This window comes from Perissodus microlepis, chromosome 14, assembly GCF_051167445.1.
Source record: "Perissodus microlepis isolate ML-2025 ecotype Zambia chromosome 14, ASM5116744v1, whole genome shotgun sequence".
Lineage (NCBI taxonomy): Eukaryota > Metazoa > Chordata > Actinopteri > Cichliformes > Cichlidae > Perissodus > Perissodus microlepis.
In genome coordinates this window covers 26,530,826-26,550,429 of record NC_140474.1, presented here as the reverse complement: position 1 = coordinate 26,550,429, position 19,604 = coordinate 26,530,826, and the positions used below count along the sequence as shown (strand labels likewise).

General features: G+C 41.9%; 1 protein-coding gene across 1 annotated transcript in view; it reads left to right on the top strand.

Moving 5' to 3' along the window:
- Positions 1 to 1,007: 1,007 nt before the first annotated feature.
- dner (delta/notch-like EGF repeat containing) overlaps positions 1,008 to 19,604 on the top strand; it is a 77,699-nt gene continuing 59,102 nt past the window's right edge. Inside the window, exon 1 of the mRNA XM_084950830.1 lies at positions 1,008 to 1,621. Within this exon, the coding sequence (XP_084806956.1) occupies positions 1,277 to 1,621 (345 nt within the window). The 5' untranslated portion in view covers positions 1,008 to 1,276. The remainder of the gene's footprint in view (positions 1,622 to 19,604) is intronic.

The window sequence follows — 19,604 nt, the reverse complement described above, 5'->3', positions numbered from 1 at the left end:
ATTTATAATTTAATTTAAAGTGAAACGAATGGTCTCAGTGAGACCCGCTGATGTCTGTCTTCAAAGAGATGGAAACAGCTGGACTGTGATGTCATTGAGGTGCTGTCCGTTTTTTATTTACAGTCTATGTCCTGACCGTAACTATAGCTCGCTCAGGTGCGGTCACGTGGGTAATCTTTTCGTTATGTCCACAGCTGTCAGGTTGTCATACTTCCTGTAATCAATATATTGGCTTTGACATCGACTGCTACATGAACGTGATCAACTGTAATCGCCTACTGCAGGATTTTGAACAACAAAGAACTGCATCGTATTAAAAACCATGTCTGCTCAAAGTAAAATCTACCCCAAAAGAGAACTGATGGCAACATTTTAAACACATTTCTTGGCATAATTCACTGATGCTCTTAAAGCTAAAAAGCAAGGGATTTGAATTCATTTTAAAACAGCTCGAAACATGTCTGTGCTGTTGTGATTTGGGAGGCCTAAATAACCCTTACTTTCGGTTTTATCTATGCACACTTTTTTGTTACAGAACTTTATGGATTAAGTTTTCGGAGCATGCCAGCCAAACTTGATCAGCATGATTTTGCAGTAAGCAAGCCCAGAGTGCATTATCTCCCTCATGGTAATGCCGCCTGTTATCACTCGAAAGCAGCCAATCTTTTGGCAAAGCTGATGAGTTTTCTCACCAACCCCTCCTTCTCTGCTTTCCCTGTATAATGGCCTCCTCCCTGCCTCCTTGGAGGCCAAACTCCAAGAAGAGGATATGGATGATGAGACTCTAAATGAGGAAGGTGCAGTGCTCCTCTTCACTGTTTCTCTGCACAGTGAAGGCAAGCCAGGAGAGAGAGTGTGCATGAAGTTGGTGATGAGGAGGAGGAGGAGGGGGCAGCGGAGGATGGTGTGTGTGTGTGTTTGTGTGTGTGAGAGAGAGAGTGTCGTCAGCAATCATCGTCACTGTGACTCGGAGGCAGAAAAAAGCAGAGAGCCCTCCCCTTCTCCTCTCGCATCCCTACCTTCTCTCCATCAGCCAGTCTCCTCTCAGTCATTCTACCCGCGCACAGCTGAGCCTCAGCATCCAACCAGCCTGCCTCCTCCTCCTTTCACACACACACACACATTTCTCATACACCTCTCAGTTGCTGCTGAGCCCGGTCAACAGGAGCAGCAGCTCTGAGCAAAGACGCAAAAGAAACACACAACCTTTTCCCCCGCACCCCCACCCCCCCCACAAACAAAGAAAAGAAAAGAAAACCAGACTAAGAGGATCAGGATGAGGATGAGTGTGTTCAGTGTGCCGGCAGTTCCTTGCTGCCGTCCCACAAAGAACGCAGGGAGCTTCACGTCCCCCCTGCTTCTCACCGTCCTGCTCCTGACCAGCGGCAGCAACAGCAACAGCATCGGGGCCGTTCCCTCTCCGTTCCAGCTGGCCCCGGACACCCCGGCACCGGCCGAGCCCACCCCGACCCAGGCGACACCTCGTCCGGACCCCTGCGAAGGCAGACCCTGCCTCAACGGGGGATTCTGCTTGGCCCTCCTCCCCTCGGCAGGCAGGCCAGAGGACATCTGGGAGTACGCGTGTACGTGTAACCAGGGCTTCACTGGACGCAACTGTGAGGTATTTAATTTTTGAACCTTTTGCTACCTGTGTTGTCACACGATGGACTGTGAGCAGTCCCTGTAAGCGATGCTTTTGCTGGAGAAGATTTCACATACTTAGTGAGCAGGAAGTGGAGGTCAAGGAGTAGCCGGTGCAAGTTTGGCAATTTTGTTGGTCATGTGGAGAAAACTGGCACCAGTTGTGTCACTTTCTGTAAAAGCACGGTGGGAAAATGTAGTTTAGTTTGGTTTAGTGTGCACTTATGTTATTATCACAGAGACCCATAATAGTTTTTGGTTGTGGGAACTTTCACTGCTATTTTAGGATCATAATCGAGGCTTCACCAAAGATGACGTCAATGACAAACCTGCATCATGTGTCCGTGTTATTTCTACGTGCGCCTTTACACTAGATTAGGCTGAGGGTACACTGCGTTGTAGTGCTCCCCGCCGTTTGCCGACGGTGATTTAATCAAAGCATGTGCTATCGCCGAGACATGGAGACGAGTGCTGCGTTGCTGTGGCAACAGTAGGGAAGAGCGGCAGCAGTGCGATGCAAGCGAAAACTATAAATGTGTGTGTTTTTATCTGTACCATATAGAAAGCGTATATAAGTAGTTTATTATATGTTATAAAACATTATTTTGATGTTATTTATGTGAACTGCAAAGTTACAGTTAACATTGAATTTATCTGCTGCACACTAGTGAGCACGTTCACTGGGGTGTAAACTCAAGTATGGGTGAATTTATTAACACCAGGGATGCAGAGCCACTCTGAATTCATTAACTACATCTGGATGGTGATGAATAAGAGAAGTGCTGGGTTTTTTTTTCACATATTCCTGAAGATGCTAACGTCTGTCTTTTAAACCAGCACAGAGCTTTTATCAAAGGTAAACTGAGAGCCCACTGGAGAAAGTGTCAGGAGCAAGGTTTTGTTAACATGGCATATTTAAAGAGTTGTTTTACTCCACTGGAAGACAGTTTTGATGAGTGACAAGCTGTTCGCTAGCAGACTTTAACAGAAGCAGATGGCAGCTCCTGCCTGAGCCCGGTCTGCTGAAGGTTTCTTCCTGTTTAAAGGGAGTTTTTCCTTCCTACTGTCGCCAAATGCTTGCTCATAGTGTTTCTGTATTATTGTAGGGTCTTTACCTTACAATATAAAGTGTCTTGTGGTGACTGTTGTTATGTTTGGGGCTGTAAAAGTAAAACTGAATTGAATTTAAATGAACAGGACAGAAATTTTCCTCTATTTTCCTTTTCCTTGATGTTAAGCTACACTTCAGCTCCACCTTTGTACTCCTGACTAAGCCCTCGTTCTTTTATTCAGTTTGGCACATTTCTGATTTTCGCAAAAATCGCGTCTGCTGCTGGATTACACGAGCTTCATTTCGAAGCTTAAAATGACCGAACTGTAGCTGAGCATCTGCAGCATTAGGCTCAATAGGCAGCCAGGCTTCTGAGTCATGCTGGGGTGAAAGAGAGCATCCGCCAGCGGCAGAGAGGATAAATGAGTCTGCCGCAGCATCACGGAGGGGAAACAGCAAGGTGACTGGGTGAACCTCAGCAGAATCACCAACAGGTGGCAGCCATATCCTCCCCCCCGTGTTAGCACCTTTGCATGCTGAGTGCTTCCTTACAAAGCATATGTATCCATGTATGTACGATAGAAGACAGGCGCTAGCAGGATCTAAATAATTTAGTGGAGTGTTTAGCAAGGGACACGATCACTGTCTCCTTGGCTGTCCTGGTTTTAACTCTCAGAATAGAAAGCATTTTTTATTTTTACCTCCGCAGCCTGCTTAACTGTTACTCTGGCCCACACGAACCGCAGACGCCGGTGTCATCACACCACCCGAGCTGAGGCTGGACATTACACCCACTGTGGGGTGACAATTTAATGCAAAGAGGAGAATGCACGACTGCCCGAGCACTCTGCACAGTGTTTTGTTGTGCAGGACAACAACATCCTCTTATGCGCCACAGCTCAGGCCCGGCACAAAACCCGAGCTGGGCCCAGTGGGGAATCATTGATTTTTGCGCTCCCCTGTTGCTTGTTTCTTCTCCATGGAAACTGGAGCAGCAGTCAATTGAGATTTAGTAAATGACCTGACTGGCTGAGCACAAAGCTGGTTTGCATCTCACGTTCTGTGCATGCGTCAAAACGCAGATGGTCGAGTGAGAGAGGGGGAGGAGAGGCTGAAGAAAAGAGACAGGGCAAAGCAGGAGGAGGACAAGTCATATGGTGAGAAGAGGTAGTGGCCTACGGTAGTGCTGTGCCATACTGCAAATTTTGGTATCGACCCAATACCGAGCATACAGGGCCAATATTGCCAACACCAATGCAGAGACCGATGCTTTTAACTTTTAAAGGCAGCTTAAGTAGGGAACAGCGGTGTGTCATGATTTATGAGATGATGAATGATCATCAATCTGCCAAATCTGAACATATTTTAATGACCAGTAGCACAAGTCGATGGTGTTCCCACAGTACACGCATAACTGTTTCCAGTGTTTTAATTCACAGCTGTAAAGAACTTCTACACAATGCTATACTTCCTCATTCACTGCAACACGTTGCTGCTGTGCACAGCAGGGCATGGAGGAGGGGGCGGAGCAAAGTGTGCCTGCATGAGAGGAGCGGTGTTTGTCTACGCTGGTATCGATCTGATATCTGTAGCAGCATTGGTATCGATCCTATCGATATTTGGATCGATCCGCCTACTCCTAGCTTAAGAAATGAGAATGAAGAAAGGAGAAACAGTGACAGAAAGCTATGAAAAGTCCACACTTTCCTCCTCTTTTAATCTAAATTCTACCTCCAGCCTGTGACGCTGCTCACAAAGCTGAATCTGTGAAACAAAACTTGCACAGTGTGCTTACTTTTAAGTCTTTGTTGTGCCTCGGGATATTTTGCGACATATTTTAAGTTCTGCGGCTAATCCTGCTTTGTTACTTACCTCCCTGGCAGTGTGTATACTGCTCTAATCAAAGCAGACTAATGCAAACCACATCAGTGGGCAACATGGGGACAATAAACCCTCTACGTGTTTAACTCTCTGGGTTTAATATTTGCCTGTACCTTTTTTTTTTCCTGGATAGCGGCCTGTAAGCTGTCCTGATGGAATTTACTGCCACTGGCCTTTCTGCGAGTTATTAGCCGCTCAGCCGCTCACTTATTCATTACTGAAGGGCCTGTTGTGCACCCTGATGGATTTGCTAGCTTGCTCTACAACACAGTAGGGCTGTTACAGCACCAAACAACCATCCGTCATGAAGCAAATTCACGGAGCGCTTGCTGCATGGGTTACTAAGCCAGTCGGCTACTGCATATTAAAGCAGTGGATCATAGCAGAATTTGCAGACTAAACTACAGCCCTGGCATTATAAACACAGAATTCATTTTTATTTGCTGCTATTCAGAGAGGTGATATATGGCACATGAGTTATTAGCCTCTACAGCAGGCAGGCCTGCCCCAGCTTAATAAGCTCATATGAGCATGTCAGCGCTGCGAAGAACTAGCGGCGTTTCAAGTCTTTTGATGATGATCTTTTTAGATCTCAGCTGGAAGATTTGCCAATCATTATTCTCTCTCATTACCCACTCATGCTTTCTCTGTTGTGCTGTTACATAAGCATAGTTGAAATCTTCAGGCTTCTTGCACCCTTTTCTAACATCTGTGGCTTCGTGGGCAGATCTAACCAGTGGAAGGTTAGCTTAGCTTAGCATGCAAGACTCGAAACATGAGTGAGACCCTAAGCTGCACCCTTATGCTGGCTTACTACATCCATGTACCTTCTAATCTTGTCCATCCTGGTCAGTCCCAGTGAAAATCTTAACACCTTCAGCTCTGCCTCCTGTCTGTATTCTATCTAGTTTCTACTACTCTCTCCAGAGCATACCTCCACCTCTCCAGGCTGTCTTCCACCTGCTCCCTACTGTCACTACAGATCATAATGTTGTCAGTTTATGGGCTCAGTCACTCATTTTGGTTCAATTAAATATATGATCCAGGTTGTATATTTCAGAAAGGAGCTATACTTATTGGCTCATGACTTCTGATCGACCAATGAGCCCGCAGTTTCTCTTCTCACAAAGATGACAAGGCTGGAAATGCTCATCTCGAGCCTTCTCATGTCAGTAGGTGACGTCATGCTGGCTACAGCTGAGTCTGTGTCTGTCATTTGGTCAAAAACTTTTACTAAATGTTCAAAAACCAGCGTATGAACATAACAAGTAACAATTTTACTAATGTGGTTGTTACATATAGCGTCTTTCTGTGCTAGAAGACATATCACAAGTCAAATAAAGCACTTCTCTGCTGCTCTGCTCCGTGTGTCATAAAGGAACAGACACGTGGAGCAGAGCTGACACCTGCACAGTGGGGAAGAGGAAGACAGGTAAGTAAAGGCAAAGTTTCCGAACTTGACAACTCATTTTGTTACTGTCAGTGCAATAAAAATGCAATAATCAGCTGTCACTCTGACGAACGATGTGAAATAACCCGCTGTTATATCATTCAGGTCATATGCACATATGCAGTTATACTACTCTGTTTTGCATTTATAGTTTGTATAGTTGTTTGTATAGTGAATTGTGGTCACATTCCTTGTTTTTGTGCACAAACTTGGCCAAATAAAGATGATTCTGATTCACACAGTGGGGTTGCAGGAAAAATAAATACATTTCCATATTCATAGAAGGAAAAATATCTCCTAAATATATGTAGAATCAGAAGCTTTTCTAATGCGCAAACAGATTATTTTCAGATATTACCTCTAGAGAGAACATAAGAAAACAAAAATCAAAAGAAGTCCAAAGAAGTAACTAAACTGTACAAACAGTACTTTACTAGTATAAATAAAAGTATTCAAAGCTAATAAGAACGATTTGTTGTTAATTCTGTTTTGTTCTACAAATTATTCTACTGGAATAAGTCTTTCTTAATTCACCCTAATGTCATTTTTCCTCACAGTCTTTTTGCAAGCTCTGGTTGATGGTTGAACAGTGTTGGACTTGGCGCCCTGCAGTGTTTGTGGTTTGTAGGAAAGGGAGAACCATCCCTATCACATTTTTATAGACGGTATAAGAAGACAATTGAATTGTGCAGCACCAACACATAATAATAATGTAAAAAGGCGAGGTTAAGCCACTACATAATAACCCACGCTGCTGAAAGTAGAAAGCATTTACAGGACCTGGAAATGTTCCCTCCAATACAGGAATCACACACCACTTAACATTACTTACAATATTATTTGTATCTCCTTTCCGTAAAATACCTATTTAAAATTTACATACACACTCCGTCGCTTAGCCAATTTCCTTAGGAGCTACAAAAATTACTGACAGTATAATTTGTGCCTCTTTTCCCATAAAGTACCTGAATTTAAGCACCACTTAAACTGTACTTATGAACTATTTAAAATTACTTACAGTATAATTTGTGTCTCCTTTTTGTTTTGGGGTTTTTTTTTTTCTACATTTTTCTAAGTTTATTAGACTTTAAAACACAAACGCAGCGAGAGTCACCAGCATTTTTTTCAAAAAGTTTTGAGCAGGAAGAAAAATTAATGTTCTAATGACAGTGTATTTTCTTTTCCAGCTGCATGTGCCAACTCTTCAATGAAAAGATCGTTCTCCTGACAGGACTCTGCGAAAGTAAACAAAACCAAGTCCTGAAGTTCTTTTTAATTGGAAGAGAAGGGAGTCTGTGTGTGGGTGTGTGGCGGTCAGCTCTTGTCTCCCAGGACCATTCACTCTGCTGCTACAGATACAGCCTGAGCTACATCCAATTAAGCGGAGCTCAGAGCTCATCACCAGCCTTTGGTCTCTTTGATATCCCTGGCTTGTTAGTCAGCGGGAAGACAGCAAGCATAAAGAATACATTTCTATTTATATATGCTGTATACTGTGCATCAGTAAGTTTGCTTATCCTCTTTATATTGTAAAGAATGTGGTTGTCAGTGAATCGTTGTTTGTTTAGAAGATTTTCCACATGGCAAAGCTGGTGATTCTGAATCATACAAGACTGCAAACTAACATTCCTGTGCATCACATCACAGTCTCTATGAACTGCCCTGACTGATGATCATAACTGGGACTGAAATGGTCAGAAAAACCTACTTTAGTGTTAGCTGACTGCCGATTCTAATTGCTTGAATAAATAAGATTTCTTGGTGGGTAATATCAGCGAATTTCTAACTGGATATTACACCACGTACCACTTAAATGCAGGTTCAGACCAGGCACAAGGATCAGCAGAACAAGATGCAAGGCTTTAATCTTTGCTTTACCGACCAGTCGTTATGTGAAGATCTCAGGTCACGCCGATGCCACAATGTTGAAAGTCGAATTTCCCATTAAAGGAGTCCATGGTTACTTTTAAAACTTTTTCTGTTTTATGTCCAGCTTCTTTGCCTCACTGTAATTACAAATAAAGACAAATTTTAAGGCTGATTAAATAGTTTTTCTTTCTTTCATTGGAAGAGAGATTCTACTCATATTCTCAAAAGGTTTTGAATAGATGGATGCTGAAGTTGCTGTTACTAAAACCTTCACTGGCAAAAACTAGAAGCTTCAATGCTCATTACACCTTAGTGAAGGCTAAACTTGAATGAAGCAGCGGGCAGTGCAATGGAAATGTGTCAAAATCTCTTTGTGACAAAGACAAAAATAGGTTCTGATTCTAGTAAGCGGCTAAACTGTTAGCAAAGAGAAACATGGCTGCTTGTTTAATTAGGTACAGATGAATGAAGGGATGCTAGCAGGCTGCTTATGCCCCCACTGATACCTTTGATTTGGTATCTACCCTTCAGCAAAAAGAGCCTTCTTTGAGCTATTATCACTGAGGTGTTGGTGGTGTTCATGTAGATGTCCCGAGGCATACATGTGCCGCCTTTGAACAGGAAGGCTTGAGGCCAAAGACTCTGGTCATTTCCATATCACACATCACCTGCTCTTTTGATCTGGGGAAAGAGTACGAGGAGACGCTGGTGTGAGGATTAGTGAAGCCTAATACAAATGCGGTGGATATGAGCTGCTCAAAAGCAAGTGCACATGCTGCCGTGATTTCAATCACATCGGTTGTTTCGAATGTGTTTTTTTAGACAGACTGAAAGTAGTAGTGTTGTTCTAGGTGGTGACTTCAATCTCCTGAGTCAAAAAGTCCACTGCTGATTGAACCATCTCTACAGCTGCTGCACTGGATGATCTGTAGACAGATATCTGTATGTCTGTTGTTTGGTCAGTGCTCAGAATGCACACAGTCTCAGAACTGTTGCCTATCCTCCGGTGATGGTTTTATCAGCTATTTTAAAACATAACCTCAATCTACTCACGCTGTAATCAATGAATGGTGTGCTGAGCAGAAGGTCTTGTACAGATATTAGATTAGATGTCTGGATATTCATTGTCTACACTCGAAGCCCCAAAATACTGGTAGCTGTATCCAGAGGTTGAGTCAAAAAAACAAAAACCAGTGAGTTTTCAGGTTGTTTGAAGTATTGCAGTTAAAATTTGCACAAATATTCACAGTGCCCTGAAGATTGATCCTACAGGCTCCATTGACCCTCTGACTTTTCCTTTAATGCCACCATCAGGTTCAGTTACGTGGTTCAGAGTGAAATATCTCCTCTATTGGATAAAATCACTTTAGAATTTCATCACATTTAAATGTGCAGGCCTGTAAGGTTTTGGGTCATCAGGATTAAATACCTCTATGATAGGTTTACTAGCATGGTAACACGTTAATTTAAAGGGGCGGTGCACATTGCTGGGCAGTCAAGGTTCTGGTTGCCTAGGTAACCCTCGAATTTATTTGCCACTTTGTCATATTGTGACTGTAACCTGGTAGTTTAATAATGAATGACGACCAAAAGTGTTTTATTATAGTCAAACCAACCAGTTATCATTCCTCGTGAGTGATCAACCAAGACCCCCAGTCACAACCCACTCAGAGGCACAGCAGAGTGGAGTCTTAACTAGGCAGAAATCACTGTCATAAAGTACAGACTGCAGGCTCAAATGGAGACTTTTGAGACCAATTTCTTAAACAGAAAATAAACTTTTACTGAGGTAATCTGAAAAGCGGCAAAAAATAAAACAACAGAGCAAGCACATGAAGGAGGGCAACAGCGACAAAGGACGACTCAACAAAGAATAGATGAAAACTGAGGATTTAAATAGATAAAGGAAGATAATCAAGGAGAGCGGAAACGCCGGGTTAACAGGGCTCAGCTGAAACTAATTAAGACAATGACAAGAGAAGTAAAACTGACAACAAAGCACAAGAGACAGAGGACCAAATGGGGAATCATGCAGCAGAGATAAAGTCTCAATGGCAAGATCTCAGAAGAGACTGGGGAGACCAGGCTAAACTAAAAAAGAAGAATTAAAAAATATAATATTCCAATATTCTTGTTTACCTTTTGTGATCTCTGTCTTTGCTCTCTTCTCTTTCCCCTCACCCCCTTATCAATTGTGGCGGTTGGCTGCCGTTACCTGAATCTTTTGGAAGTTTCTTAAAGTTTCACCCAATACTTGCCCAAAGGGGTTGGTGTGATTATTGGGGTATCTATATATAATATTGTGGGCTCTTTACCTTCAAATAAAAAGTGGCTTAAATGTGACAGTTTATGTGAATTCCACTATATATAAAATTGAAACTTAATTGAAGTAGCAAAGAATGAAAAATCTAAGTACAGACTCTAGAGATTAAACAGAAACTAGAAACCATAAACCCAACCTTAAGAATCATTGGTATAATTACATTAAAGAAAAAAAAACCCAACTATAAACCTAGAAATCTCCCCCCAAAACTCAAAACAACCCAACAGAAAAAGACATTCCTGTAGATCTTTTAAATTAAAAGAGATCCAAAGCATCAGGCATTGAGTTGGGCCAATTTTTATTCTCTTGGTTACCGAGGTCCAGACCTCAGCGACCTCTTAGCTGGTTATGGCCAGCAGCCACATGTCAATCAATAGTATCCTTCACTCTCACTGGTAGTCACTTTAACTGCTTGCCCTGAAGTTAACTCCACATCCCAAGCGGTTATTTCTCCGATCATCGCTTGAAGTTATCGAATGTCACTGACTTTTAGTGACCTCTGGTTGCCATGTTGTTGTTAGGTGCTTCTTGTGTGGATGCTAAACAGGGTAAATATCATAAGCAATGTGATTAGAAACAACATTAAACAAATAGCACTGTCACTGACTACATATCAATATACTGATATTAGCATTTAGCTCAATTAAACCACCACTAAGCAGTAGAGAAATCTTACATACCCCCCTAAAATTTTTTGAAAGTGTTAGAAAATATGTTATTCATAATTCAATTGGTGGTTACAGAACAGCGCAGAATTCATTATTAAAGCAAGTCATCCACCGCACTGGTCAGCTAACAACAAGCAAAATATAATACTGCTGTTCAACCTCAATCATTTCTTTTCTTTTCTTGTTCTTTTTCATACAGCCCTGGCCACTCGAGTATCTGCAGCCGCCCCCCTGGCGCGCTCATCGTGAATGGGACTTTTGTGTCTGTGTCATTTGCTCTTTAATTCTTCTTTTGCCTGGCAGCAAAACTTCCACCTCCTGTCCTGGATAGAAAAGTCATTACAATTCTCCCTGTGGTTGCGTGGGGTTTTTTTTCTATTGCGTTTCATCTGCCCTCTTTTCTATTTATATATTTAATGGAGCAGCAGCCAGTTTCATCGCTAGTCGCTGTATAATATAAAAATGGCTGTGCAGCTCTTACTCAGCACTAATTCCCCCCGATTATAACCCTCACTGTGACACCATCATTTTACTGTCGCTTGTAATGATTAGTCTTGTTGTTGCTCCTGTCAACATAATCAGTGTCTGTATCAGTTTGTATCAGGGGTGTGGAAGGTTTGAGTATGTGTTTCATGATTGTGGTGTGTTTTTTTTTTTATTTGCAAGCTACTAGCTACTCCAGTTTTAAAGTGTATAAATGATTTCTGCTGTATTTTTTTTCCTTCTTGATGATGTAAGCAGGAGGGGTTTTCCTTATATGGCCATATCAGAAACACACAGAGCCCAGTACAGCGCCCCCACCCACCACAGAGAAAGCACAAGAAAGGAGAGCTCTGTATGAAGTCTTTCTAGCAGCAAAGAAAACCTCTAGCAGCTAAATACATGCAGACAAAGCCATAACTTTACTTTGAGTGGTCACTAGGACTCCATATACAGAATCACCAGTCTGTAGCCCATCTCTCTTTCTTGTCCTCTCTATGAATGGAAGATGCAAAAAAAAAAAAAAAAAAGGTAAAACAAATGATAGCCATGCTAACCAGCATCGTTCTGCATTACTTTGATATTTGAAAAACAACCAACAGATTTCTGTGACAGACTCAGATTTTCATCATTGCGCACAGAGATTTCTCCAGATTTTGAGACCTTTTTGATGATATTATGCTTTATAGACAGGGTGCACAGAAGTCGTCCGCAGGTGCGCATTCACTGTCAAAATAAAAGACGCGCACCAGATAAGAAGTTGCAACGCGTGTTTGCGTACATAAGATTTTCTGGAGGAGGACAGACATTTGTTTTAAACTATTTGTTTAAAGCAATTACTTTGGTGTTCCTCCACCTCCAAAGAAATGTCAGAAGGAGTCCGAACCACAAAAGAAGCGCATATTCTCGGAAAAGTGGTTGCAGGAGGTGAGCTGGCTTCAAACAAATGATGAACGCACAGAGACGTGGTGCAGAATATGCCGAGAAAATCCCACTCTAGCAGACAAAAACAGTGCCTTTTATATGTACGCAAACGCGCGTTGGAACTTCTTGTCTGGTGCGTGTCTTCTCTTTTGACAGCGAATGCGCACCTGCGGACCACTTATGTGCACCCCTGTCGATGATGAGCTATTCAAAGTCTATGCTGTTTAAAGTAAACAAACATTATGTTGAAATTGGTCCACAATTTGTATGCACAGCCATTTGCAGGTTGGTGAAGCTCTGTCAGTCTTTACTTCTGATAAGCTCTGCCTCTCTGAATGCTATTTTTGTAGTCAATCATGTTACTGACCTGTTGCCAAAAAACCTACTGAGCTTCAAAATCTTCCTCCGGCTGTTTTTTAGTATCACTTGCTTTTCCAGTTTTCTGCTGCCCCCGTCCCAAATGTTCTTAGATGTGTTACTGCCACTGTAGTGTCCCTGCACTCCTGGCTAAGACATCAACACAGACCCAGTATTAAAAATGTATCTTTTTTTAATCTAACCTGTTGTTATTTGTTCATAAATTTGCTGGGTTGGACTCTATTTATAGCTTATAAATGAAACTGTGACTGCTGGCCTGTTTACTTCTGCAGCAGCTGCCTGTGACATCTTTGTTATTTTCCTTTTCACGCTGACTGTTTTTCAGCCTCACTTTGGCCACATTTTAATGATAGTGTTAATAACCACATGTAAACAGTTAACGCTTACAGTGACAATAATGGAGCAAGATGCATTTGAAAACTGCTTGTCCTCTATGGTTTAGGGTAGTTTATAGGTTTGGGCTTGCAGAGATGTGTCCTGAGTTCTGATCCATACAAATGCCTTCAAAGAGAGACCGGCAGCAAAGCGAGCGCGCGAATCATCCTCTGCTCTGTTGCCCTCTATCTTCCAAAACATGGTGACTCAGTGACAGATGGAGAACTGACTCCTGCCATCTCTTTCTCAAACACAACTTGTCAGTCAGGTTTATATGACAATATGTTATTTAATGAGGCCAGCTGGGAGACAAGCCACCACGCTGTGGCAAGTGTCTGTGTACTGGTGTGTGTTATGAACGTCTTCTCTCAGTTGCAGACAATAAATGCCAGCTTAATCCAAAAAAAATCCCTTCAGGACCAGTCGAGCACCTCCGACAGAGAGACGAGCGAGGCGCAGTCACCAGCCTGAGGCGCTAGACACAGAGATTAGCTCGTATTAACAGCTGGGCCCGTCTTTCAGTTGATAGGAGAGGCGCTGTGGAAAATTTGGATGTCTGTTGGGGATTGTGGTAGAAATGTATTCATCAGGAAGTACACAGATGACAATAAAGAAGTTCCACTTGTTTTTGTAGTGGAAGGGAGAGCTCTGACTCGAGCACATGCATCCGAATCAGTGTTCAAACAGACTGAAATCATTGTAACCAACTGATAATAGTATTATAGTAATAATAGTATCATATTATTGTTATTACTACTACTACTACTAATAAAAATAATGTATGTGATGCTAAATTGGCTGTAGGTGTAAATGTGAGCATGATTGGACTGTAGTCGCATTTTAGTTTAAGCCACTTTTAACAGTAGGTCACATGACCGTTTCTAAATTACCTAGAAAATGCTTTCTGGTTGTTATTACTATAGTTATACCATTAGAGTTGGATGTCCTGAGACCGGTCTCGAGACCACTTTTACGTGGTCTTGGTCTTGTCTTGGTCTCGCTGTCTCAGATCGACATAGTGGTCGGGAGATTTGGAGTCAACAGTATCCATGACACACAACGTAACATTCGATAATGTGTCATGCGCAAAAGCATCAGCTCTAAGAGCCGTGCTTAGAGAGTGCTTTGTAGTGAATCAGAAGAGTCGACTCCCATTGAACGAGAGCTGGCTCCTCACTTAATTTCCTTTCGCTGCTCAGCTCTCACACAGTGGCTCAGCTATGCTCCAATCCCTCCATATTGTGGCCAATCATATGCGAGCGTATAGGATAATATCATTATGTGAAAAACAGAGAGGGTGAGAGATGCGACGGTCAAGTGGAGTGTGCGTCTGTCCTCTCAGTAAGTGAGTGAGACAGTAGACAGCGGTGAGGAGGGCTGTGCAAGTGCATAACACATAAATATGCCTGACACCAGTAAACGAAGCAGCATCTGGCTGCAGTTTAAAGACTTTTTTGTCTCGGTCTCGATCTTGGTCTCGTCTCGACATTGTCTTGGTCTTGACTCTGTCTGTCTTGGTCTTGGTATTGTCTTGGTCTTGGTTTAGGCGGTCTTGACTACAAGTCTATATACCATACATCTTAGGACTAAGCTGTTATTTATGCTCTAATTTACAGTTTTGATATTTCATAAATAAATATGTAATCAATCTAGGATTCTTGTTAAGTAAAAGTGATAAAGAAACTTTTTGTCTTTAAAATTCCCCCAAAGATCGCAGGGCTGTTAATCTTGGAGGTGTTTCACATATTATTATATAAAACCTGTGAAACATAACAGAAACATCATAACAGAGTTACTGTGTTCAGCTACTTTGTGCAATCTGTTTGACAGAAGCGTTGATTATTTTAACAGTTACTGTGAAAGCTATAATTTATGACGCTGTAAATTTTCTATTTCCGACTTTGACCAGCACCTCTGATTCTAACCTCGATTCTGCAAAACCTCAACCTAACAGATCCAATGTGCCTAAATCAGGGATGCTATACTTATTTCACATTGTGGGCCACATACTGACGACTTTGATAGCAAGTGAGCCCGAACCAGTGAAACTACATGAAAAATGTGCAGAATTACAGAAAAAGCTAGTTTATTGCCCAGTATGGGCTATAATTATAAAATATTAAAATATACATTTTTTAGGACTTTTCTGTAGACTTAATTACTTTTTGTGTAAAATGGATTGCAAATAGTGGTGCACTCCTTCATATTTGGTGAACTCCTTTCATATTTTCAAAAGCCATCCAGAGGGCCGGATTGGAGTCATTGCCTGGGCGATTCTGGACCCCAGGCCTTATGTTTGAGAACAATAGGACAATAGCAACAAGGAGATGGAACTGTGCGATACACCGTGGACAGACTTGTCACGGGGGATAGTTTTCTTATATTTTCTCCTCTTCCATCACTTTTCACTGAAAACCCTTTCATACGTTTAATTTTACTTTCTTAGGGCCCGAGCACTAGTGTGCAAGGGAGCCTAAACAAGCTCAAAAACTCATGAAATTTTGCACACGTGTCAGGTCTGGTGGAAATTTACGGATTTTAATGCTTTCACACATGGACAGGGCAAAATAGCTCTAGAGCGCCACCTATGTGTTGTTAAATGAATTCCTACAAACACATTGTTTGAGGTACATGAATGAAAAATGTAATGAGGTACATCATTACATCAAAATGAACAGAAAAGTGCAAAATAAACAAAAAAGTCTTGCGGTCCATAGACTCAAACCCAAAAGGAAGTCTGCTATTTTGAATTGAAGGTGACATTTTGGTGCCGATTTTGCCATTTCCAGGTGTTGTATTTTTGCAAACTCTTTCTAGGAATTTTATTGGATCAAATTCCTATTTGGTAAGATCAACTACACACCCGGGCCATATTAAATCGCTGAGATTTTGAGTTTACGTCATAGGGCGTGGCCGTGGCGCCACTGCGAATTTCAATCATTCGACATGTAATCTCACTTTGCACCGTTGGCTATAATCCTCATTGATCTAGATGAGATTTTAACTGGTGGTTCCACACATTATATGCATCAGTGTGACATTACATCAGATGGTAATCTCTAACGCCACCTGCTGGGCGTGGCTCAATGCGCTGGGATGCGAGGGCCCTCTCAACGCTGCTTGCAGCTACAATTTAATTTGTGATTGTTGCTGTTTAATCAGTGCTTACATACACACAAAAAAGACTTTTCACCTTCAATAAACATGAAGCAACTAAAGTTTCCTTAATGATAATTAATCATTAAGGAAAATTTGCCTTGTAAAAAAATGAATGTATACCAGCAGAGTACATTTCATTTGACCAGATTTCATTAAATGTAACATTTTAGATTAAAATGTTAAATTTTTACATAATTAATTTTGCATAAATTGGTAAAAATCATGGTTTTGTATTGTGTTCCTCTTCCTGTACCAAGAAACAATATGGTTTACAGAGCCTGAGTGTTTTTTCAGTTTCTGACTAAATAAATTGAGTGTTTATTTGAAGCCTCATATCGAGTGTTGGGTAACCAGTGAGCTGTAGGGGGTGGAGGAGGAGGGTGTTGGTGGATGAAGCTCTCTGCCAGGAGGAATTGATCCAGTCTGGAGCTTCGTCTCCTGCTGATTCATCCGCCTCTAACATCTGCTCCGCTCACATCAAACGTCACTGATCAGCAGTCAATCGCTGTTCATCAGCAGGGTGCTTACGCACACCTATCAGGCTGGCCTTTTGTGTGTATGCTTGCAACATTTCATGAAATAGTGAAACAAGCAGAACAACTTGTTACTTGTTTGTTTGCAACATTTATTGAACCGAAAAGAAGCACATGTATCCTCACGTAGTTTTTAAATGCACAATCCATCATAAAGTAAATAAGACGAGACTCCTGTGACAGTTTAAAGACGTTCAGCTGCAAACATTTCTGCTGTGACATTAAACGGTCTTTAACCTGCCAGCTTCCCCCGTGTGATGAGATCCTGTGTGACGTCTGAATGCACCCATGTGAGAATACGGTGCAGATGATTATCCGCTAAACATCACAGACAGCACATGGGCCTTGTGTTGTGCCTCTTGCCTACCAGCATCATAAAACTGAATACTGCAATGACAACACGTCTGGAGCAGATGAATCCCTCGTGTCTGCTACATGTGAAAACTTCAAAAAATGTCCTGAACTGATTCTTCCAACATTATTCAGCTACTTCTTATGAAAAAATGACTTCACATTCCTGTCTGGCATTCTCAGCATTTTGTATTTTTGATTACTTATGAGATAGTGTTGTTCTGGGGTTATTATTAGTTCGTCTTAGTTGAAGTTTAGTCTAGTTTATGTTATCATCCATCGTCTCTTTTTTTATGAGTCTTTTGCTGTTTATCACGTGTTATCTCCTTGCCTATGTAGGCTACCCTTGTGTCTCTCTCCTCTGTGTCCCTCCTCCTCTCTCGCTCACTCCCTCTGTCTCTCGTGTGCCAGTTCATGTCTCAACATGTTTCCTGTTTTATATTGAAAGTCTTGTTTCCATGCTCAGAGTGTTTACTTTTGTTTTCCCTGTGGTGACCTGTTAATTCGTGTCAGCTGTGTTTCCCCAGGTGTTTCCACTTCCCTCATTACCCTTCTGTGTATTTAAATCCTCTGTCTCCCTCTGTTCAGTGTCAGGTCATCTGTATTGCTTCATGTCTTGTCTCATGGTTTTTCATGTTTCTGTTTTCTCTGCCTCAAGTCTTGTTTTTTTTTGTTTAGTTTAGTTTCTATTTTAGTTTTATCCCAGTTCATCTTGCCTTTGTTTTGTGTTTTTTTCCCCCTTCTCTTCCCCCTATCAGCCAAATAAACAGCTCGCTTTTTGTTATACCTTAGTTTTCTCTTTCCCGTGTCTGCTTTTGAGTCTGCTCTGCAAACAGACCGGCCATCCCGGCCGTGACAGCTTGCCTATGATCCTGTTTGTCAATTCCACTTGTACTCCTACAATCAACTGATTTCACCTTGTGTGCTGGAGGAGGAAAACAGTGGCACAGTCTACAGCGTAGTTCTGGACACTACTTTTACTTTTATTGCACATAAGAGGACAATGGTAAAGTAGAAACTGCAACCAGGTCAGAAACAACTGCATTTTGCTGCTAACACAACTTCTGGTCTTTTCAAGCACTTGCACAGAAAGCATGCTAAGGCTAAGCTAGCTAAATAGCGTGCTAATACTAAGCTAGCCAAGAGCCCAGGATGTTGTTAAAGCCGTGTAAATGCTGACCCCAGCCCAGCAGCCAGACCCTAATGGTTATCATCTAAGAGATAAGAGATACTAAGAGAAGGATCATACTTAGTATAGTGACTTGTATCGATGTGTGGGCCTGTAGCCTAAAGGTTTATATATTTTATGGATCAACGCAAAAGTAATGTAACGAGTAGTATTATAAATTGCTTTTTTCTAAGTAATCTACTGCATTACTTTTAAGAAAAAATTTGGGGTAATAATTACTTTTTTGAGTAAGGACTTAATTCTTAATGATGGTGGCTGCTCTCAAAGCAGAGCCAATGAGAACCCAATGATATCAATAATGGAATCAGAATTGCTAAATCTTTTTTTTTTTTTTTTTTACTTCTAAGTATATCAGCTGCACAAACAGAGCAAACAACACTGTGGCATGGACTTGTACTAGTTAAAAAAACACGATATGAAACAGTAGATTTTTTCTTTGAGGAACAATGCCACTCTCTTCCTATGTTTTTTAAATATTTAACTCTGTTCTTATTTGTAGAAACTGAACAGTCGGGCTTCCTCACTTCCTTTGTAACGTCAGCCAAAGCCGGCTGAAGACCAGACTCCACTGAATCATATTTGGTACTGTCACTTCAGATCATCCTCCCTGTCATCCTCCTCTCTCCCCCTGTCATGATTCAAGCGTGCTTTGTAGGTGTGTGTTCAGATGGTCCGGAGCTGCTCCAACAGAATCTCATTATCGTGGCTTCTAAAAGCGTTTGACAAAGCCAGTGGGAGGAGAGCGCTGATACATGTCCGGTGTTGCCTCCTACTACGAGGCCCAGTTTCATTTTCGGTGCCCTCGTTCCTCTCCGAGGGTTTCTATGGCAACAGAGCAACGAGGGGGAGCCAAAAAGATCAACAGGTGGAGAGGACGTAACATCGTGCAGAAAATGTCAGAGCCGGCGCTCGGTCTTTGTTATTCATGAAAGGGGGAACGTAACAAATGATTTGTGCCACACTAAGAGAGCACAGAGCAATCTGCACAAGGCACAGCTGCTTCCTCTTGTGCTCTTCTGTAACATCCAATTTCCTACAGAAGTATTTCCTGCGCGCAACAGCTTCCCCACGGTTACACCGACTTCCTGAGAGGCAGGTGAAAGGAACGCTGATCATTTACGTCTCATATTTTCATGACAATGAGAGCAGGATGTTCCACTTCCAGTGTTTCAGGGACTAATTCCCAGTGGCAGCAAGACCAGCTCCAGACCCATTTTTAGCTTCACGCGAAACCACAAGGGATTTGGGCTATTTTAACATCTGCTACATACCTATTTAAAAACAATAAGATGTGACCTGAAAAATCATTTGCCCAGCTTTCAAAAGCTTGCA